This window comes from Microcaecilia unicolor, chromosome 12 (assembly GCF_901765095.1).
Source record: "Microcaecilia unicolor chromosome 12, aMicUni1.1, whole genome shotgun sequence".
In the NCBI taxonomy this organism is placed as follows: domain Eukaryota; kingdom Metazoa; phylum Chordata; class Amphibia; order Gymnophiona; family Siphonopidae; genus Microcaecilia; species Microcaecilia unicolor.
The window spans coordinates 35,385,791-35,409,549 of record NC_044042.1 but is presented as its reverse complement, the minus strand read 5'-3'; the positions used below and the strand labels follow the sequence as shown (position 1 = coordinate 35,409,549).

General features: G+C 44.1%; 1 protein-coding gene across 1 annotated transcript in view; it reads left to right on the top strand.

Moving 5' to 3' along the window:
* The window catches only part of LOC115482125 (potassium-transporting ATPase alpha chain 2-like), a 33,315-nt gene that overhangs the window by 83 nt on the left and 9,473 nt on the right, over nt 1-23,759 (top strand). Inside the window, 14 exon segments of the mRNA XM_030221694.1 lie at nt 2,826-2,940; nt 2,943-3,023; nt 3,175-3,284; nt 3,535-3,610; nt 3,613-3,668; nt 6,419-6,611; nt 9,735-9,827; nt 9,830-9,909; nt 12,378-12,514; nt 14,116-14,269; nt 14,947-15,115; nt 17,487-17,500; nt 17,502-17,642; nt 20,894-21,017. Of these exon segments, the coding sequence (XP_030077554.1) occupies nt 2,826-2,940; nt 2,943-3,023; nt 3,175-3,284; nt 3,535-3,610; nt 3,613-3,668; nt 6,419-6,611; nt 9,735-9,827; nt 9,830-9,909; nt 12,378-12,514; nt 14,116-14,269; nt 14,947-15,115; nt 17,487-17,500; nt 17,502-17,642; nt 20,894-21,017 (1,543 nt within the window).

Genomic DNA, 23,759 nt, shown 5'->3' with positions numbered 1-23,759 from the left:
TTGCTGAACACAGAGCGCTGTAGAATACTATAGGACCAGATTCAGGAAATTTGGATGCTAGAAAAAAGGTTGGCATGGAGCGCTATTCTATACAGGGAGTGCTCTTTAGAGAATAGCGCTTAAGAGTCCATTCCCTCACCCAAATTTGGGCACCAGTATTTATGCCACGTGAGTCCTGGTGTAAATGCCCAACTCTTGGTATTTGGGCACAAGATGCGAGCAATTCCATAACTCTGTGCACAATCTTTTGGAATGCCCCTGCCCCACCACTAGCCACGCCCCTTTCTGAATTGGATTTAGGCTTGCAGGGTTATAGTATAATGCTCAGGAAGTCGTCCTTGCACATTTTTGATAATGGCAATTAACTGCAATAATTGATAACTTCAGTTTATTGCAGTGACTTGGCTTCTAAGCCAATTAATTTGTGCGTGCATCTTTGATCGGTGCCATATGTAGAATCTGGGAGACAAAGACATACAAGAGCACATACGTATTTGTGGACATATTCAACAAGGAACAGTCATGTTAAATAAAAGACAAGAAAAAAGAGTGGCTTCCTGTGGGACATTACTCGTATTTGCCAACATTTAGACATTTGAGGGCACATTTTGTAACTTGCATGTGTAACTGCCAGACAAATGCAAAGCTACATATATAAGAGGAGATAATTAAAGAAATGCATTCCACCAGGTGTGGACTGACAGTGATCTGGGCCCTGGGCAATTAGGATCATTATGTCCCCCCCCCCCCCCAGTCCTGCTGCCTCTCTCTCCCCCTGCCTACAGTGCCACTGACCTTTTCATTTAGGCCGGCCACTGATGTCAGACCTTCCCTCTGTCTTGGCCCACCTTTTTGGGAGAAGGAAGTAGTCAGAAGGGGGTGGGCCATGGGAGAGGGAAATTTCAGCAGCAGACAGCCAGTGTACCTGCCGCTGCTCCTGCCTGGATGGACGAAAGGGGGGGGGGGGTCCTGAGATGAGAGCATAGGAGGGGGAGGGAGGTGGTGTCCTGATCCTGGGGACAGAGAGGAGAGAGGGATGTTGGGCATGTGGGATGGAAGTATTGGGTCCACGCCACTGCCCTATGCCCTCAGGTACTGCCAGGTTGCTCATATAGTCAGTTCATCCCTGCAGCCCACACTTAAGGCCAGTTCTATAACTGGGAGCCTGCACTTATGCGCCACTTGAAAGTGTAAATGTACAGAATATACCAGCCTTTTGGCACGTAAGTACACATATATCTGCTTAAGTTGCAGAAAATCACCTAAGTGGCACAGGGCATAAATGCAAGGGGGGGGGGGGCATTCACGTGGATGGAGCATGGGAGGGGCTGCTGCTGACATGCACATGGGGGAATTCTATAAATAGTACACAAAAATGGATGCAGAAAAAAATCACCACTAAGCACTATTCTGTAAAGGTGTTCGTCCTTTATAGAATGGCGTTTAGCACTGATTTCTACACCTAACTTTGGGTGCCAGACTTAGCCTGTTGTAAATGCTAGCGCCCAAAGTTAGGCATGCTTACCCAGTATTCTATGTACGTTGTTATAGAATACACCCGCTTTGCATCTAATTTAGGCATTGGGATTTACACCAGGTTTTAATTGGCGTAATTGACTGCGACTAAATTTAGTTGTGTGGACTGGCGCTTGGCCTATTCTATATACCATATGGAAATGTAAACCTATTCTATAAAATGTAGGCGTACATTAGAGAATACACCTAGGCGTATTTTTTTTTCTGCGTGGAATTTTCAGGCATCATATATAGAATCTAGCCCTCCTTCTGAAATCCGTGGTCAGGGCGCTAAAACATTATGTAACCAGCCAGAAGCCGCTCCTGTCCAGTTAAATAGTTCTGAATATCGGCCAGATTATTAATGGCTACCTATACTTGCTGAAAACCAAGAAAATGCATGACGTTAGGATTCTCTTTCTGTACATTTTCCATATCAATGAGGCAGAGAGATAATGAGAGCAATTCTTAAGGGATTTAGCCAGAGTTTATTTATTTACTCCTCCCCCCCACCCCAGATATTGAGCCTGCAGTGGTCAGCAGTTTTTTTTTTTTTAAACACCTGTGCCACAGACAAAAATCTGGGTAGAGCACTGAACTGGCAGCAGCATCCAAATAGCAGTGATGTTCAGCCATTACCCACAAAGATTTTGTTCTGCTGCTTTTGGTTATACAGATATTTATCCAGGTAATGGCACTGAATATTCAACGCTGCGTATGCCTTGTAGCGCTATAGAAATGATAAGTAGATAGATAGAATATTGCCTAAGCGGAAAACCTCTGGCTCTATTCAAGGACCACCCATGGACCACCCCATAAATATCTCAGTGGTGTCATGCTGGACAGCAGAAATATTCATTGGCTTTATCCAGTTACTGGCACTAAATATTCCTCTCACTGGCACTTAGTCTAGAAACTGCTCCATCCCTGATAAATGCCTTTGAATACTGATCCGTTAATTTATTATTTTCCACCTATTTATGTTGACTCTGGGTAGCTAGATTGCTTTGCTGGAGAGTTGTTAGAACAACTGGAAGTGCATTCGGGCTTTTACAAAATGCCCACTTTTAAGAAGAAGCATTCCCAGGGAGGTGTTTAGGTTGCAGGAGGAAACAACAGGTGTGTGTTTGTGTGTTAAAATATATGCCACTCTTCCCCCCCCCCCCCCCCCATTCCTTCCCTTTCAGAAGTAGCAACTGCAAAAGGTGCTTTGAACAACTTGTTGCCACTGGATTTTACAACTCTGGGGCGTACTAGAAAATCACAAGTGTTATCTGGCTAACAGTGGGTGTATATGTCCACTGTTCTAGGTAACCCTCTCTCTGACAGCAAAACGAATGGCAAAGAAGAACTGCCTGGTGAAGAACCTGGAAGCAGTGGAGACACTTGGCTCCACCTCCATTATCTGCTCTGACAAGACAGGAACTTCACCCAAAACAGGATGACTGTAGCCCATCTTTGGTTTGACAACCAGATACATTCAGCTGACACCAGTGAAGATCAAACATGTAAATATACTAGCGTCGGCATAACCCTAGACAACCAGAGATGGGCAGCATAGCCTCATTGCTGTTTTCACCTTTTCCTTCTGTATTTTCTCCAGAGTTAAAATGGTTTGTTATCATGAAATTAATATTCCATTGTTTTATTTTATTTTAGCTCAGTCATTTGACCAACATTCTGAAACCTGGAATGCCTTGATAAAGATTGTAACCCTTTGCAACCGAGCTGAATTCAGACCTGGACAAGAAAATGCCCCAATATTGAAGGTACACAGAGATAATCGAATCCTCTTTCCTCTGAGAAAGTTTCGTAGACCAGTTGGGCTTCCTTAGTTGCTTGTTTTGTTCTGAAGGCATCTGCAGGGTTTTTCCAGTCCCTTTCTTTCATGTTTATTCAGACTTCCAGGAAGTCAACAGACCCAAAGAACTTACCCTTACTGCAGTCTCTCTGTCCCTGTCTTCCACTGGTTCTTCTCAATTGCTTGTTTACTGGAATACAGTTTCCCTTTGTTTGCAGAGAGTTGTGGTGGGAGATGCCTCAGAAACGGCCCTGTTGAAGTTTTCTGAAGTCATCACAGGAAATGTAATGGGCATTAGGGACCAAACAGAAAAGTGAGTGAAGTACCGTTCAACTCCACAAACAAATTTCAGGTGTGTATTTATTTATTTTTTAAAATTTTGTCCTGAAAACAATATCATGCATACCCTACCAGATCCATATCTTTCTGAATTCAAGGACAAACTGATATGATGTAAAGCCATTAATGACCTGCAGTACTTGAACTGCCTTTCAATTTTATGGCCCTGCTCCTCGTGGTTTCCAGCTTTGTGTTTTGGCGAAAGTGGTGGCAAAATTAGAGGTGTATCAACTAGTGGATTTTATTGAAGGGTCAGGGGTGTTGCATCCTAGGCACATGGCATTTCAGTATGGTTATAGTACTGAAACTACCTTGGTGGGATTGCTTAGTGAGTTACGTTTGATTTTAGATCGAGGTGAGATAGCTTTGGTTATTTCCCTAGACCTGGCATCTGCTTTTAATGTAATTGACCGTGAGCAGCTGCTTTGTTGGTTGTAGATGACTGGACTTCGAGGTGTGGTTCTTGCATGGTTTGAAAATTTGTTTTCGAATTGTACCTTTTCAGTAGCTGTGGGACAAGAGATGTCAGCTGTTAGTCAATTGGATAGTTGGGGATAATTCGATTGTTAGGGAGGTTGCGTAGATTTGATCACGTCACCCTGTTATATGTGCATCATAACTGGATACCAGTAAAGTATAGGATTTATTTGAAGTTGATGGTATTGAGTATATTATGAAAATATTCATCAGTGACAGTTAGGGCTCTGCGTTCTTTGATTGTTTAATGCTGACTGTCCCTCCAGTAACCGAGACTCGTTTATTGGTTACATGAAGAGAGGCATATTTTTTATTTGGTGCCTCTTCTATGCAGCCCACTCCCTTTAGAGGTTCAAGCACAGAGATTGATACATCGGTTTAAGCCTATGCTTAAAGCCCGTTATTTTACCTTGGCTTTTGGTGTTGATGTTCCTGAAACCTGAGTGGGTTGAGCCCTTGGTTATCTGCAGATTTGTTATTTTTAATATGTTATTATTTTAAATGTTTTATTATTGTACACCGCTTTGATCCTTTATTTGAAGTGGTATAATCAAATATTAGTTGCACATTACCACCTAATTCAGCTTAGTAAAAGGTCCCCTATGACTTGTTGAGATTTATTTTGCATGCTGTGCACAATTCACTATAACGAGCTGATTTGTATTCATTAATACTTTGTGAGAATGCCTTTGCCTTTACAAAATTGCATGTGCCAAAGTAACAAAAAGTGCACATTATGTGGTACTGGGCCAAAATTTTTCAAAAGGAGAGATTACCCTTAAAGATCAAACAATATATCCCTCATTTATTATATTAGCCAATCATCATATTCTTTATAGGTCTATGTAAAATTTCAATTTAGTCCTTGTGAAAATGAATTTTCAATTTAATCCTTGTGAAATCTACTAGTGAAAATGTCTACTTTGACTTCATTAACTTCATAAAAAATGCGCTGAATGCGAAAAATGCACTCATCATAAGAAATTTAAGCAGGGGAGATTTAAACTGCCTATACAATATTTTCCACTGGAATGTTTTTCTTCCCAGATGTAGCAATAAAACTGAAAGCCTTGAGCAAAACATGTACTCCTTTCAAACACTGTAACTTGTAGGCTTTTTGCTGCCTCAGAGTTAAACTTGGACCCTAAGCTCCTTGCCTTGGTCCTTGAGAGAAAGAGCTTGCATGGAGTAGAATTAAGGTACAAAGCAGCAGTAAGCCCAATGTGGGCTTACCGCTCTCTAAAAAGGAAGTCTCCCCGGGCTACCACTGCAGCCCAGCGGCACTTCCCACTCCCAGCATGCCATCATATCTGGTGCTACAAAAATATATTTATTTTTCTAGTACCGGTGTGTACCCGGCAGTAATTGGGCAGTGTCACATGCTGCCCGGTTACCGCTGGGTTAGGGCAGGAGTCCTTACTGCCACCTCAATGGGTGGCAGTAAGGGCTCCCCCTAAAATGGCCACGTGGCAAATGCTTTAATTACCAAACATCCATTTCCTAGAGAAAAGCAGACCCACCTTTTACCTACTGCGGTAAAAAGGGACCTCGGCCCAGATGCCAGCGCAGGCCCCCTTTTGTCATAGCTTGGTAAAAGTGGCTCATCCTATATAATAATTCTCACCTCCAACGTTCTGACTTGCTGCCTCGGACCATGGCTCATTCCGAGTTGGTCTGCTAGGCTCCGAAGATCAGGCTGACATCACCGTAGCCATTATGATGGCAACTTCAGAACCCAGGGGGAAAAAAAAAACATGCCTCACAGCTGATCCATGTCCAGAGGAGGGTCGCTGGACATGGGTGGCTGGAGGTGGGGGCAGGGGAGAGAGGAGGGTCGCTGGACATGGGTGGCTGGAGGGGGAGCAGGGGAGAGAGGAGGGTCGCTGGACATGGGGGACTGTGGGGGGGCAGGGGAGAGAGGAGGGTTGCTGGACATGGGTAGCTGCAGGGGGGCAGGGGGTCGCTGGACATGGGTGGCTAGAGGGGGCAGGGGAGAGAGGAGGGTCGCTGGACATGGGTGGCAGGAGGGAGCAGGGGAGAGAGGAGGGTTGCTGGACATGGGTGACTGGGGGGGCAGGGGGAGAGGAGGGTCGCTGGACATGGGTGGCTGCAGGGGAGCTGAGGAAAACCTTGCTAGCGCCCATTTCATTTGTGTCAGAAACGGGCCTTTTTTTACTAGTAGTATGATATAACAACATTTTCTACTGAAACAGTCATCTCTACATGATAATAACCTAGTAGCTAATAATGATGAATCATAAGGTCTTTTGCACTTGTCATTCACAGCTATCAATACATGAAACAGATGACCCCAATGATAAGAGGTTCCTGTTGGTGATGAAAGGCGCACCAGAGAGGATACTGGATCGATGTAGTACCATCATGATTGGAGGCAAAGAACAGACACTGGATGAAGAGATGAAGGATGCTTTTCAAACCGCATATATGGAACTAGGGGGGCTGGGAGAGAGAGTACTGGGTAAGTAACGTGGAGGGATCCGATGCTTCTGGGGGGATTTGAGGGTAAAGCTAGCTATTCAGTCTAAGTGGCCACTAGATAAAATTTGCTGGGAGACACTGAACAAATAAAATTTAGATTTTGTAAGATTAAATTGAGAGATGAGGAAAGGTTTGTCACTGCAATGGAAGTAGGATAAATAGCTGGATGTAATTCAACAAGTAGTTTCAATGCAATGTTCATGACATTAGTCACAAGTGAGGCGTAGCAAAGACAGGACTTGGGCGTGCCTAACACTTGGACACCCTTGACCCATAATCGAAAAAAGCAAGGACATTCCTGACGAACACTTGGACGTTTTCACCTGGACATGTTTGTTACAAATAAGGCACAAAAAGGTGCCCAAAATGACCAGATGACCACCGAATGGAATTGGGGTCACTAACCCCCTCCCACCCTCAAAAAACATCTTTAAAAATGTTGTGCAAGCCTCTATGCCAGCCTCAGATGTCATACTCAGGTCCATGACAGCAGTATGCAGGTCCCTGGAGCAGTTTTAGTGGGTGCAGTGCACTTCAGGCAGGCAGACCCATCCCCATCCCCCCTACCTGTTACGTTTGTGGAGGAAACAGCGAGCCCTCCAAAACCCACCAGAAACCCACTGTACCCACTTGTAGGTGCCCCCCTTCACCCGTAAGGGCGAAGGTACTGGTGTACAGTTGGGGGTAGGTGTTTTAGGTGGGGGTTTGGGGACTCAGCACACAAGGTAAGGGAGCTATGTACCTGGGAGCAATTTATGAAGTCCACTGCAGTGCCCCCTAGGGTGCCCGGTTGGTGTCCTGGCATATCAGGGGGCCAGTGCACTACGAATGCTGGCTCCTCTCATGACCAAATGGCTTGGATTTGGTCATTTCTGAGATGGATGCCCTTGGTTTCCATTATCGCCGAAAATCAGAAATGACCAAGTCTAGGGATGACCAAATCTAGGGACGACCAAATTTCAGGATTTGGACGTCTTTAACCGTATTATCGAAACAAAAGATGGACGTCCATCTTTTTGAAAATACGGGTTTCCCTGCCCCTGGTTGGGGATGTTCTGTGAGGATGTCCTCATGAAAACTTGGACGTCCCTTTTGATTATGCCCCTCCACGTGACATAAATGCACAGGAGGAGAGTATCTTTCAGTTGAAAGGAAGCTCTGCAATGATAGGGTATAGGATGAAGGTGAAAGGGGATAGACTCAGAAGTAACCTGAGAAAATAGTTCTTCATGGAAAGGGTGGCGAATTTGTGGAACGACCTCCCAGTGGAAGTAGTGGAGATGAAAATAGTATCTGAATTCAAGAGAACTTGAGATAAGTACATAGGATCTCTAAGGGAGCGATAGGGAGAGTAGATGGCATGAATAGACAGACTGGATAGGCCATATGGTCTTTATCTGCCTACATTTCCCTCTGTTTCTGTTACTAAATATATATGTACAGGACAATTCTGCCCCTGCTCCACCCAGACTGTATCCCTGGGAATGGTTATGCACAAGCCCCTGGATTCTGTATAGGTCGCCTAAAGTTGGTCTCGCCTAAATTAATTGTGTAATTAAGCAATAACAACCAATTATTGGCATTATTTTGAAACAATTATGAGTGTCTTATGCATGTGCCCTGCACCCTATTCTATGTTATGCATATGCATAATATAGAATGCAAAGGGGGTGGCCATAGGAGGAACATGGGTGGGTCAGGCGCATTCCAAGAAGTTAGGTGCGATGTTATAGAATACTGTTGTTTGCCCACCTAATTTTACACCAGCTTTTGGCAGGCATAATTGCTGGTATCGAAAGTTAGGAGCGAAATGCACACTGGGGGGGGGGGGGGGCCCTTTTACAGGGGGGCAGTAAGCCGAATGCAGGCTTACTGCTCGCTCTTCCGACTACCTCCAGCCCAACGCAGCCACTGGCAGTAGTCCTGCCCTGAGCACATGCCATTTCCGGGGGAAAAAAAGAAAACCTCCAGAAATGGCTTGTGCAGAGGTAACCTGGCGGTAATCGGGCATCACCACATGCTGCCCAGTTACCACCGGGTTAGCACCAGGGCCCTTATCGGCACCTCAATGGTTGGCGGTAAGGGCTCCCCGCCTCATGGCACTCTCACCGCGTGGCCATTTTTGGGGGGGGGTTACTGGCTGCGGGGAAAAAGGACCCTGGCACACAGTAAAAACAGCCCCCACCACTAGCACAGGGCCATTTTTCCCGCAGCTTAGTACAAGGACCCCTAGGTTGGTATTTTGAAAAGGGTGCTTTGTGCAGAGCAGCCTTTACAGGACACTAGCTTAGTATGGATCGTCTTCCTGCCTAACTTTGGGTGCCATTAACTGAATTCCCTCCAAAGTGCATATTAAGAGCATGACATCTTTTTCAGTGCATGTATTTATACACGCATATAGAGCTGCACAATTTCCTAAAAACCTTTTTTCCGCATGTAAGATAGCTTTACAAAATTACCTCTTTATAGTGTTGCTTTCCACATAGAAATGGGTTCTACAGTAATTCTTCCAGAGTATAGAATGTAGTTGTGGGGAAAAGCCAGAAGACTCAGACAGTTTCTAGTGGTCTAAGCTACGATACCAGTGGCATAGGAAGGGGGGGGGAGGGTGGTCCGCCCCGGGTGCACGCGCTTGGAGGGGTGCCGGCCCCGCTGGTTCCCTGCTCCCTCTGCCCCGGAAAGGTTACTTCCTGTTCCGGGGCAGAGAGAGAGCAGGGAACCAGCGGGGCTGAATCAGCTCCGAGTGACGTGCACTCGGGGCGGATCGGCCCTCCCGCAGGTAAGAATGTGGTCCGGGGGGGGGGGGTTCGCTCTGAAGGGGGGGTGCACCGCAGAGGGAGGGGGGTCGCGCCGTGCTGCACCCGGGGGGGGGGGGTGCGCAGCGGTGACCCGCCCAGGGTGTCATTAGCCCTCGCTACGGCACTGTACGGTACTATGTTAAAGTGTGTTAGATTGTAAGGTGCTGCCATCCCCAGGGTAGGTTAAGAGGGCTACTTGTGACCCATGTCTAGCAATGATAAGGCAATAAATGGTTACATTTCAATGCGTTTCTCTTCCCTTTGGTCTCTAATGTTTCTGACTAGGCTTTCTTGTTTCATTAAAGGTTTCTGTCATCTATACCTGCCAGAGGATGAGTTTTCTGAATCCTATCCATTTGATACTGAAGCTATGAACTTTCCTACCTCGAACCTTTGCTTTGTGGGCTCATGTCTATGATTGACCCACCTCGTTCCACTGTGCCAGACGCAGTCACCAAGTGCCGCAGTGCTGGAATTAAGGTAGATTTTCCACCGTCTGAATGCTATAGCATCAGAGTTCTTCTGATAACCCATGTAGGAAAATATTTGGAAAGGCATTTCTGTGCATAAAAGAGCACAAAGGGAGAAGGGGTTGCAGTACGATGCCTGAGAATGAGATATTGGCCAGTGGAGTCATCCAGGCAGGGCCCTGTGTGCTCATTCCTAGGAAATCCCTGAGAAATTGTGCCATCCTGAGCAATTGCCTAGTTCATCTAATAGGAGACAGTGTGGAAAATAGTTCAGGAAGCTCAGGCAGATGTACATCAACAGACAAAAATGTAAATGATTTCCAGTTATTTGAACTGACTGCTAATTATACATGGGTTATGAGTAGGAATAAAAGAACTGGGCCAATTTTCAGTCATCACAGTTTAAAATGCTGATCATAGTGGTTAAGTTACATGTAACCTTACTGCATTTAGGTGCACTTAAATATGCCAGCTCTAAGGCTGCTGTAACTGCGGGGTGCCTAAATGTAAAGTGTACTGGGTTGTGCTAGTGTTCTAGCATGGAATCTGGGTGCCCAGATGCCATTGTAGAATAGAGCTGCCTGTGTAGCATCAAGGCACCTACTCATTTATAGAACTGCTACCATTTGGGAACTCACCCCAAGGGGTAATTGGATCAACTAATTTTGCACTGAAACAACAAGGAAGGATCCCCTACAGAAACAGTATATATGCCAAAAAAAGTAGGGAAGGGATGTTGGCCAACCAATAGTAGGACTCCAGATGTAGGTGAACAAAAGTCTTTATTGCCAGAAGGCAGATACAATGGACTCGATATGGTGCCGTGTTTCAGCAACAATATGCCTGCATCAGGACTCAAAGTATCTGTAAAGCTGTCACCAACATCTTTCTACAAAAAGAAAAAAAATAAAGTCTCGTGGTGAGACTTTCAGGCTCATTTTCGAAAGAGATGGACGTCCAAAAAGTGACATAAATCGGCACTTGGACGTCCATCTCACAGAAACGTCCAAATCGGTATAATCGAAACCGCATTTTGGACGTCTTTCTCGGAAGTCCATCGGAAGGACGTCCAAATCTCAAGGGGGCGTATTGGAGGCATGTTCAAGGTGGGACTTGAACGTTCCTAAGACTTGGACGTCTTTGAGCCAAAATGGAACAAAGCAAAAACGTCCAGCACTAAATCTTGGCTGTTTTGAGCTGGACCCATTTTTGTTACAAATAAGGCATAAAAAGGTGCCCCAAATGACCAGATGACCACTGGAGGGAATCAGGGATGACCTCCCTTTACTCCTCTAGTGGTCACTAACCCCGTCCCACCCCCAAAACGTGTGGTGAAGAACAAACATCCAAGTCTAATTTGGGACGTTCTGCTAAAAATTTCCAAAACTCCAGTGGGAACATAGCCATTTTTGAACCTGAAAAGTCTATCTTTTTGGTTCAAGAATCACCTTTTTCTAGATTTTTTATGCTCAGTGCATTTTTCTTTTGGGACCATTTTGGAAAATGTCCCAAGAGAAAAATGCACAAAAAACAGCCATGGGGATGTCGGGGGGGGGGGGGGGGGCATCATTCTTAGTAGATTGGCCACACAGACAACCCATCAGGGCAATCTAGGGGGCGCTTCAGTAGACTTCACATGAAAAGGTCCCAGGTACATATCTTACCGTAACCCCCTTATATTGTATGGGGAACCCTCCAAAATCCATCACACCTACTGAAACTCACTGTAGAATAGCTTTCAAGCTTGCAGGTTTCACCTATATGTAGGTAGGTATTTAGTGTTTTTTTTTTGGAGGGCTCTCATATTTCACCAAAAGTTTACCAGTTAAAGTGAGATATGGGCCTGGGTGCCCTTCTCTACAGTCCACTGCATTGACGTCTAGGCCACTCCTCGACCTGTTTGCTGTTCAAATCGGAATGGCCATGATATCTGAAGCTGTCATAGATCCTGGTATGTACTATCACTATCACATCTAAAGTGGCTGGGAGGCAGTCAGTGACCACTAGGGGAATTAGGGGAGGGTTGTGCCTTAATCCCTCCAGTGGTCATGTAGGGCATCTTTGGTCACTTAGTTGTGATTGAAACAGGTCTAGCTAAAAATGTCTTTACTTTGGCCCTAGATGTTTTAATTTTTTCCATTATTGCAGAAAAACATCTATCTTTTGGTGCCGCCCATGTCCCACCCAAAACATGCATCGTTGAAATTTGGACAAAACTGTGGAGCAAAACGTCTAAAATCAGGGTGCCAAACATCACAATTTGGATGTTTTTGAGAGAAAAACATTTTTCTGCCACCTTATAATGTTTTTTTTTGGATATTTTATATTTTGAAAATGAGCCCTTTAATCTATTTGCACTGTTATAAAATTACCCTTCAGTAATATGAGAGGACTGTATCCACTGGAGTATCAGGTCTGATGTGAAGATTTTGTAGGTTCAAGCTTCTATTTTCAACTGGTTTCCTTTCACTACTTAAGGTTATTATGGTCACTGGTGATCATCCTATCACAGCAAAGGCAATTGCCAAGAGTGTTGGTATCATCTCAGCTGGCAGTGAGACCATCGATGACGTTGCCAAGCGCCTGAATATTCCTGTTGAGCAAGTCAATAAGCGGTAAGTATTGATGTTGCTCCCATGAACCTTCCAGACTTACCTTGCACCCCATTCACATCTTGTCTAGAGCTAAGCCAATCCCCTATTGCTCCTGATGTACTGCTGCTATTTCTCAAAATGGCACTGGCTGACCTGAGGCTGAAAGTTTTGCATTTTGCACATTTCTTTTAACACATTGTGGCCTTCCACAACAACAACAAGAGTGATATATTTTGGCCTGCCTATGTAGTAAGTTTTTGCACATGAAGGCCGATATTGCATAGGTCATCTAGGTTGGAAAAGAGGCATCCAAGTCAGGACATGCATAATTTCCTGAGCATTTTACAAAAGGCTCACAGAACACAGAATAGTTTCTAAATGCCTATTAAGACACTCAAAATGCATGAGTAGTTTGCAACAGATACAGTCGAAACAGCCATTTTACAAGGAAATAGTCAAAAACTGAGCGGCACCATTCAGGGTTTTGAATGTGTAAATGCCAGTACTTAGGTATTGGGAGCAATTTTGTAGCCCATGTCTGTAACTGTTGGCACATAAATACTGAGTTTTACAAAGCTGGACATCAAAGAGGAGCCAATTAAGGAGCTTAGCTCAAACTCTAGGGCCCGATATTTAGTGGAACTGGGAGTTATCCAGGTTGGAGTGGCTCCTATCTGGATAAGTCCTGCTCATCAGTTACCTAGATTTTCAGCAGCACTTACTTAGATTGTATCAAATTCAGGCAGATTGCATTAGCCCTATCTAGGCAGTGCTGGTTGGACAGGGGTAAAATCTGGGCGGAACTGGGAGTTATCTGGTTAGCGACAATGTTCAGTCTGCCAACTCTGTATCTGGATAAAGTTAGGACAGCATTAAGCCAAAACTGTTTTTTCATTTGCCAATGATAGGAGACTGCCTGCAACCTCACAATGCAACCAAGGCCGATATTGAGCCAGTCATGTAGGTAGCTAGGGCATGGGAAGCTGAATAGCAGTCTTGGCTTCATAAGCCATTTCTGAGATCTAGGCAACCCCCCCCCCCCCCCCCCACCCTCAAGCTCAAACCTTCACCTTAGGATTCACAGCCCTGTCCTGACTAGAAAATCTCTACCCCCTGTGCCTCACCCCATAGGCCCTGGACCTGAATATCACTGGTGGTCTAGTGAGGTCTGTTAGAGCAGGAGTGATGCCCATTCACTCCTGCCCATGGCCACTCCAAATCCAATATGGTAGCCATGACCTCTTGCCACTGTCTCACAATCAAGACTGATTCACATGTATAATGGGCTACTGGTGGGACTCTCCCCTTTGGGTTTAGTGTGAGTGTTAGTTGTCTTCTTGTTGGAGTGCGTGTGTTCTTTCTTTCCTATTGTTGATGGTGTTCTTTCTGATTGCAGTTTTTATATACTTGTACACCACTTTGACCTGGTTTGTAAAGGTGATATATGAAAACCCAATAAACCATATCTCAGAGCAAATTTTCTTTTGATAGTTTTCTACCCAACTCATTTACCTGGACATTAAACTTTAGGGTAGAGGCTGCTAACCCATGGAAACTCCCATGGCCTCTTAGTCCACAAGAGTTGTGACATAAGAAGCTATTTCTTTGTATGATGTCTGCAGGGATGCAAAGGCAGCAGCAGTAGTAAATGGTGGAGAGCTGAAGGATTTGAACCAGGAAGATTTGGATGAAATCTTGATCCATCATTCTGAGATTGTCTTTGCTCGTACCTCCCCTCAGCAAAAATTGATTATAGTGGAAGGCTGTCAGAGACAAGTGAGTTGAATACCAAAGTAGATAACTTTTTATTTATGACATTTCTTTTTAAACTCTGCATGTACGTGTATTCAAAGACTCTACATTGGATGTCAGAAGGCATTTGCTTCTATACATATCATAGCTCTTCTTTCTAATTAAAATAGCATTATTGCAATATCATTCCCTCTCTCTCACCTGGAAAGATTGAAAGGTGATTATCAATCATATCTTTAAATACATGGGACATTGTTGCTATTTCGGAACTCAGCTCACCTAAAGAATTCAGGAAAAAGTTTAGATTGTTTCTGCAAATTCCTTTCTCATTCATTATTTCACCTTTCCTTGAATTGTCCATGTTGGAATACTTTGCTTAAATACCTTGCTGAAAACTACATGACAAACTCCTAATCAGATATGTCACTTGAAAAAAATAAGGAGAATACTTCAAGTTAGTCTCTCGATTTTCATCTTTTTAGATTGGTTAGCGCATTCTGTCTTAACTTCATTCTGTTTACATCTATTGAGTTTAATTTTCCGTATTTCACAAAGACTGTTGTGTAGGGCCCCTTGAGTATCTCAGTTCCCCAATTTTGAACCGCAGGTGTTTATTGTCCTATCCCTGATCAGCTGGTCCTGAGATGGGTGAATTTTTGTTTTCCTTGTGTCACGTGTATTCCTTTGCATGTCACCCTCAGAATGCTATTGTTGCTGTGACTGGTGATGGGGTCAATGATCCCCAGCGCTGAAGAAGGCAGATATTGGAAATTGCAATGGGAATTGCAGGATCTGATGCAGCTAAAAATGCAGCCGATATGATTTTGCTCGATGATAATTTTGCCTCCATAGTCACTGGAGTGGAAGAAGGTAGTATACTAACTAATACTGGCTGCAAATACCATAGCAGGACTTACTTATCTACTCCTACTATAGTTGAGATCATCTTCATACACCTTTTCTAAATCCATGTGCAATCTTTCCTTTAAGTTAGTCCCCTTAATTCTATTTCTGTGACCCTATCTTATCTATTACATGTTCTACCGCTGCTTATACCCTAAGCTATTAAGATGTTGTATAGGTATTGTGTTGACGTTGCAAGCAGCATACTGTACCATGCAATGTACTGTTTGAATATTTTTACAATTGTAATTGCCTATTTCCTATGTCTGGCTTATTCTTGCTGTATGCTACCTTGGGTAAATTCCTTCAAAAAGTGGTAAATAAATCCTAATAAACAAATTGATTAATTAACTGGTAAATATATTACAACATTTTCCAATGCTAAAAATGTTATGTTAAATAGTTCTTATAATCTGTCAAGTCCCTTAAAAAGGCCCAAATCGGGTTACAGTAAATTGCAGCAGAGCAGCTATAAATAATGACGACAAATAAAAAGGGCAACACAGCAATAAAAATACACGGTATGGGCATTGTTTTACAATCCTGGGTGAGCCACCTTTTAATCAGGTTCAGAGTACCCATAGAGGGGCATAATTGAACGAAAACGCCTATCTCCATGGGCGTTTATCTCCAAGAACGGGTCCGTGAAGGGGCGGACCGAACCGTATTTTGGGAAAAAATAGACGCCCATGTTTTATTCAACAATGTGTGAGCTGGGCGTTTTTGTTTTCAGCGATAATGGAAAATGAAAGCGCCCAGCTCAAAACAAATAAATCCAAGGCATTTGTTCGTGGGAGGGGCCAGGATTCGTAGTGCACTGGTCCCCCTCACATGCCAGGACATCAACCGGGCACCCTAGGGGGCACTTTTACAAACCAAACAAAAAGGTAAAAGAGCTCCCAGGTGCATAGCACCTTCCCTTGTGTGTTGAGCCCCCCAAATCCCCCTCAAAACCCACTGCCCACAAGTCTACACCATTACTATAGCCCTAAGGGGTGAAGGGGGGCACCTACATGTGGGTACAGTGGGTTTGGGGGGGTTGTACGACTAATAAGCATTAAGCAGCACAATTGTAACAGGTAGGGGGGATGGGCCTGGGTCCACCTGCCTGAAGTCCACTGCACCCCCTAACAACTCCTCCAATGACCTGCATACTGCTGTCAGAGAGCTGGGTATGACATTTGAGGGTGAAAATAAAAAGTTGGAGAAACTTCATTTTTGTGGTGGGATGGGGGTTAGTGACCACTGGGGGAGTCAGGGGAGGTCATCCCCGATTCCCTCCAGTGGTCATCTGGTCATTTAGGGCACTTTTTGGGGCTTATTCGTGAAAACACAGGGTCCAGAAAAGTGTCCTAAATTCTAGCTAAAAACGCATACTTTTTTCCCATTATCGGTGAAATGCGCCCATCTCTGTTCGGCAGATAACCACGCCCCAGTTCCGCCTTCGCCACACCTCTGACACGCCCCCCATCAACTTTGTCCGCATCCGCGACGGATGCAGTTGAAAACGTCCAAAATCGGCTTTCGATTATACCGCTTTATTTGGTTTTGTGAGATAAACGTCCATCTCCCGATTTAGGTCGGAACTTGGGCGTTTTTCTTGTTCGATTATAAGCAGGCTGGTGTTACTTCTGTCTGAGTGAGGACATTATTAGGCAGCCAGATTACCCATGTAAATCATTATTTTCCTTGATAGGTGGCTCTGAAAATTGCCCTCATATTGTTCTGATCTACAAAATTAAGGACTTCTTTTACAAAGATGCACTAGCGACTCCCATGTGGCAAATGAGAAGAAACCCATAGGACCTGAATAGGCTTCCTCTCATTTACCACACAGGAATCTCTAGCTTGGCTTTGTAAAGAAGCCCTAAATTTTAATTTGCAATTTATAGTCTAACCAGCAAAATCACTACAAGACGGATTCAAATCATTCAGCAATTAAGATAATGTCACAATAAACTTTATAATCAAAACAATAACCCCCCCCCCAAATAACAAAAATAAAACCCAGATTATAGTTTAAATTATAATAAAATGGTTAGATAGTGTAACTGTATACCAAATCTGAAACAAGGATAAAAATGATCTGTCTTGCAATCTGTTACATCCGCTATGTAAATTGGTCTGCTGGGATACCTTTCCAAGGGATCATCAGGGAATCAAAGCGGGTTACAAAACCATGCATTAAGATCATCAAACTTACTAATCCAACCCCAAATATTTACTAAAAAAATAAATCTTCAGGCGCCCAGTTAGTAAAACAATACACTTGTAAAATGTTTTCACTCATATATGGCTCAAACATAACAACTGAATCTTCCTTCTCCCTCCTTTGCAGGTCGCTTGATTTTTGGATAATATTAAGAAATCCATTGGCTACACTCTGACCAAGAATATTGCCGAGCTGTGTCCTTTCCTGATCTACATTATAGCCAGTGTTCCCCTGCCAATTGGTACCATAACCATCCTCTTCATAGATCTGGGCACTGATATTGTAAGTAGTTCATTCAGTGGTTGGTTGGTATAAATAACTATTGGATATGTGCTCCCAGACTTTGGTCCATTTCTGATCAGCTAACAGTAGCAGTCTAGTTATCAAGGTGTGGTAAAAAAAAATCACCTTTTACCATACCTTGCTATGGAATTCAGCAGTTACGCAGGTTATTGAATCTCATGGTGAAAGAACTTCACCTCACAAACAGCATTATTCCAGTGGCTCCCAGAGCATTGGGTCGCAAAACTGTGGCCCGATGCTCCTGGGCAGGCAGAGCAAGCCCCCTTCAGCTTACCACCAACCCCCGAAAGGCCTTACTCATCCCCCCTGGCTCCAGACCCTCTTCAAGGCCCCCAACCAACCCCACCTCTCACATGGCCCTAGCTCCCCTAAAGGCATTGGTGGTCTGGGGTCCGGGGGGGGGGGGGGGGGGCTAGGAGCAATGCCCAGTTGCTCCTGCCCATTCCAATGCCTCTGCAAAAATTTCACCTCTAGTGGTAGTCATGCAAGCGGGATAAAGTTCAGGTAGTCTTTTTCTTTTCTTTGTGTGTGGTCTAATTTTATCCAATTAGCAGTCTAAACATGGCCACCAACCAGATAGCTTCTGGCTCTATCACTCTGCCTACTGACTACACTGGCACTGTCTGGATAGTGTTGGTTGTCAGGACAATTTAGTGGCAGACAGTATCTGGGTAGTGCTGCTGACTATCCCTCATGACAGCACTTATGCGATTAACCGTACCTGCTAATCAGATAATCACCTTTGACTATCAGCTCACCTGTTGACACTAAAATTTTGGAATTAAAAGGGAGCAACTTTCAAGTGTCTGCAAGTAGTGGCAGTCTTACTTTGCCCTATGAGCTTTACACTGGTTTTTCACAAGTAAAAGTATGCAGGTGCTTTCCCTTTCAAAACTGTCTTGGGAAAAAAATATCCCAGATCATTCTACACTTGCTTTATCTGCGAGTAATGCTTTTCTTCAAAAATGTACAGTGGTGGAAATAAGTATTTGATCCCTTGCTGATTTTGTAAGTTTGCCCACTGACAAAGACATGAGCAGCCCATAATTGAAGGGTAGGTTATTGGTAACAGTGAGAGATAGCACATCACAAATTAAATCCGGAAAATCACATTGTGGAAAGTATATGAATTTATTTGCATTCTGCAGAGGGAAATAAGTATTTAATCCCTCTGGCAAACAAGACCTAATACTTGGTGGCAAAACCCTTGTTGGCAAGCACAGCGGTCAGACGTCTTCTGTAGTTGATGATGAGGTTTGCACACATGTCAGGAGGAATTTTGGTCCACTCCTCTTTGCAGATCATCTCTAAATCATTAAGAGTTCTGGGCTGTCGCTTGGCAACTCGCAGCTTCAGCTCCCTCCATAAGTTTTCAATGGGATTAAGGTCTGGTGACTGGCTAGGCCACTCCATGACCCTAATGTGCTTCTTCCTGAGCCACTCCTTTGTTGCCTTGGCTGTATGTTTTGGGTCATTGTCGTGCTGGAAGACCCAGCCACGACCCATTTTTAAGGCCCTGGCGGAGGGAAGGAGGTTGTCACTCAGAATTGTACGGTACATGGCCCCATCCATTCTCCCATTGATGCGGTGAAGTAGTCCTGTGCCCTTAGCAGAGAACCCCCCCAAACATAACATTTCCACCTCCATGCTTGACAGTGGGGACGGTGTTCTTTGGGTCATAGGCAGCATTTCTCTTCCTCCAAACACGGCGAGTTGAGTTCATGCCAAAGAGCTCAATTTTTGTCTCATCTGACCACAGCACCTTCTCCCAATCACTCTCGGCATCATCCAGGTGTTCACTGGCAAACTTCAGACGGGCCGTCACATGTGCCTTCCGGAGCAGGGGGGACCTTGCGGGCACTGCAGGATTGCAATCCGTTATGTCGTAATGTGTTACCAATGGTTTTCGTGGTGACAGTGGTCCCAGCTGCCTTGAGATCATTGACAAGTTCCCCCCTTGTAGTTGTAGGCTGATTTCTAACCTTCCTCATGATCAAGGATACCCCACGAGGTGAGATTTTGCGTGGAGCCCCAGATCTTTGTCGATTGACAGTCATTTTGTACTTCTTCCATTTTCTTACTATGGCACCAACAGTTGTCTCCTTCTCGCCCAGCGTCTTACTGATGGTTTTGTAGCCCATTCCAGCCTTGTGCAGGTGTATGATCTTGTCCCTGACATCCTTAGACAGCTCCTTGCTCTTGGCCATTTTGTAGAGGTTAGAGTCTGACTGATTCACTGAGTCTGTGGACAGGTGTCTTTCATACAGGTGACCATTGCCGACAGCTGTCTGTCATGCAGGTAACGAGTTGATTTGGAGCATCTACCTGGTCTGTAGGGGCCAGATCTCTTACTGGTTGGTGGGGGATCAAATACTTATTTCCCTCTGCAGAATGCAAATAAATTCATATACTTTCCACAATGTGATTTTCGGATTTAATTTGTGATGTGCTATCTCTCACTGTTACCAATAACCTACCCTTCAATTATGGGCTGCTCATGTCTTTGTCAGTGGGCAAACTTACAAAATCAGCAAGGGATCAAATACTTATTTCCACCACTGTATCTATTGTTGCATTCCCCACAATTGTGGTACAGTGTAGGGCTGCACATTGTTAGCAATCATACAGTTTGTTTGGGTGCCTTAAAAAATTTTAGGAGTCCTTTTACTAAACTGTGGGAAAAAGGGCCCTGCGGTAACAGAAAGGGCCTTTTTTCTCATGAGCCAGGGCTCTTTTTACTGCAGCGGGCAAAAAGCCCCACCTCCCCCCTCAGGAAATGGTGATGGTGGCAAGATAACTCTTACTGCGTGGCCATGCGGTGGGGAGCATTTACCGCCACTCATTGAGGTGGCAGTAAGGGCTTCCACGGTAACCCAGCTGTAACTGGGCAGTGCGCAGCGATGCCTGATTAGCGCCGGGTTAGTGCCACTTGCGGCCACATTGGGCTGGTGGTAATTCCAATTTAGCATGCAGTAAGCCCACGTTGGGCTTACTGGCGCTTTGTAAAAGGGCCCCTTGGTGCATGCAAAATCAACGTTATAAACACTAACTTTCGAATTAAGATCTGTACAATCGATTTGCATGTATAAAAAGTTCTAATACACATAAAGTTATTAAAATAAATATGTGAAATAAACCAAAAAAACTCTGAATAATCAGTATATAAAAAAGCAAATAACCTCAAGGTTTTTGTCCATGTACATCCCTAGTACAATACCTTTGTCTTGTAGATTCCGTCTGTTGGATTTGCATATGAGAAAGCCGAACGTGACATCATGAACAGGAAACCTCGACGTAAGAACATAGACCGACTGGTCAATCAGCAGCTTGCCTTGTATGCCTACCTACAGATTGGTGAGTTGGACACTTACTATAAATGGTGCTCAAGTTTTGGTACAGAAACACATTCTAATGGATGAAATGCACCGAAAAGGCAGCTTTTTTTGTGTTCAGATATTTAGTTTAGAATGTTTTATATTCTTTTAGTGTATGTTGTTTTGTAATTCCATTTGATTGCGACGTCTCTTTATTGTAATCTGCAATGAATCCTTGTGGAGATATAGTGGAATATAAACTGATTGGATTGGATTGGATCAGTGCAAAGCACACTTACACATCCAGTTATAAGATAGTGCCTAATCCCCAAATTCTATATATGGTGCCTTAAGTTGTGTGCAAAAATTTGGACACATGGCCGAATTGTGTGCACAACTTAATTGATTAATAAAGCCAATCGGTGCCGATAACTGGTACTTTACAACCAATTAGCAAAACTAATTGGCTTTAATTAGAATTTACGCGCTCAACTTTCTAGGCGTATTCTATAACAAGGTGTGCATAAATTGTAATGTGCAAGTCAAAAAGGGGGCATGGCCATGGGCATGGAGTAAGCAAGTTGTGGGCGTTTTAAAAAAAACTATGCGCACTATTATAGAATACACTCGAGGCCTGGTTTTAGATGGCCTAAATGGGTGCACCTAAATTTTAGGCACAAGAATAGCACTTGAGTGTATTTTATAAACTATGCCTAACTTTAGGCATAGTTTATAGAATCACGCTAACCGTGTGCTTTTACGACTCCGATTTTTAAGGTTCTATATATAAAATTTTCCCCTAAATGTATTCGTGTGTAACTGCAAAGGGGAGGTGAATACGGGAGGGGCATAGGTAGGTCAGGAGCAATCCGGAAAATTGTGCACAGGTTTATACAATATCGCAGATGCACGACTAACTGCGCACCAGGATTCATACCAGGTTTCAGCTTGTGCTAGTCCTCACACCCAAAGTTGGGCATGGAATTTACCACCAATATCATTCTATAAAAAGTGCTCATCCCGGAGAACCCTTCATAGACTATTACCAGATGCCGATTTTTTTATGGCATTCATATTTGGGTTATATTCAGTTTCTTTAACTGACAACACGACATTTCCAAAGGAGCAGAGACCAAAGAAGTTTTTGATTTTTCTAACTGTGCATAAATTCTCATCGGTGTATAACATTACATTACAACACTTGAGATTGATCAAGACCCCTGAGGTAGGCCTTAGGGCCGAAACACGGCAGTGTCGGGGTCGTTTTTAGAAACCCAATAAAAGTTTTTGGTATCCTTCTTGTTTTTTTTCCTCACTTCTTTGTTTTACATCTCACGGCACTGTGAGGTTTTTTACCTACTTTTTCTTGTTTATTTAGTTTGTTTGTTTATTTGGTTGTTTATTTAGTTCATATTTGGGTGCCATTTATGAATCTGGGCCTCAATGTGGAATGGGTAGCTAGCAGTATGAAGCTTTCTACCGTCCCAGGTCTTTCTCTTTAGTGAAATATTAAAGGAATTCTATTAATTTTTCTCTTTCCCACTATAGAAAATTAGCAGCGTTAGTACAACAGATATTGAGTTATTTTGATAATTAAATGTTAGGTACTGTACAAGTATGCAATGGTTTGCAGGAAGGGGGTATCAAGGTAGGGGTGCAGCTTTCTTAGGAGCACCCAAGATAAATTATTTTAAGGGCCTGAATTTCAAAACTATTTAACCAACCAGGAACTGCATTTTAGTGCCTAACCATGGATATTCAGCAGTAGGAAATGCAAAAGTTCAAACTGAGCATCAGGGGCGTAGCCAGACCTTGTGGTGGGAGGGGGCCGGAGTCTGAGATGGGAGAGCAATTTTGGTCTGCTGCCTCGCTGCCCCCCCCCCCCCCCCCGCCGCCTTGCACCTTCCTCCCCACCCACTGCCGCAGCAAATACCTTGGCCGGCGGGGGTCCTCAACCCCGCCAGCTGACGTTTTCTCCAGCGCCACCGCATTGCCTGTTCTGCTCTCTCTTCCCCCTCACGTCCTGTACGCTCCTTTTAGTAATTTCACTAAAAGGAGCATGCAGGACGTGAGGGGGAAGAATGGGCAGGCAACACGGCAACACCAGAGACCAGCGCTGGACCGGGGCCCAGAGGAAATTTGAGGGGGCCTAGGCCTCCGTGGCCCCACGTAGCTACGCCACTGCTGAGCATATTCTATATACCGCACCTAAATCTTATAGAATATGCCTAGGCAGAAATGTTTTCCGTGCAGATTTTTTAAGCACCATATATAGAATCTGGCGCTTAATGACAATGTCTGTCAGCAAAACACTGTTGCCAGCTGAATATCGGGCCCAACCTTTCCAGAATTATTTTAATTCATAATTAAGGAAAATAGAGAACAAAAATCTGCAGCTTGATATTCGAAGGCATTTATCAGCATAATGGCAGCCATTATCCAGATAAATGCCTTAGGGGTATGTTTACTAAGGCACGTTAGCATTAAAGTTAAGGCGCATTAAACGCTAACACTCTTCTACATTCCTATGGATGTATTAGCGTTTAACCCGCGTCCACCATTTACGTGCGTTAAAACCGCTAATGCGTCTATAGCACATCTTAGTAAACATAGGCATTAGTAGGCCCTAACTGTGAATATTCAACAGCAGTATCTAGATTGTGTTGAGGGCAGTCCAGGGGCAGAGAGGGTGTGCAAAGGCAGTTATCCAGAGTGCTGATAGTCAGACCCCTGTTAGGAAAACTCACCAGATAAAGTTAAGACAAAAAATTGCTCTCCTAAC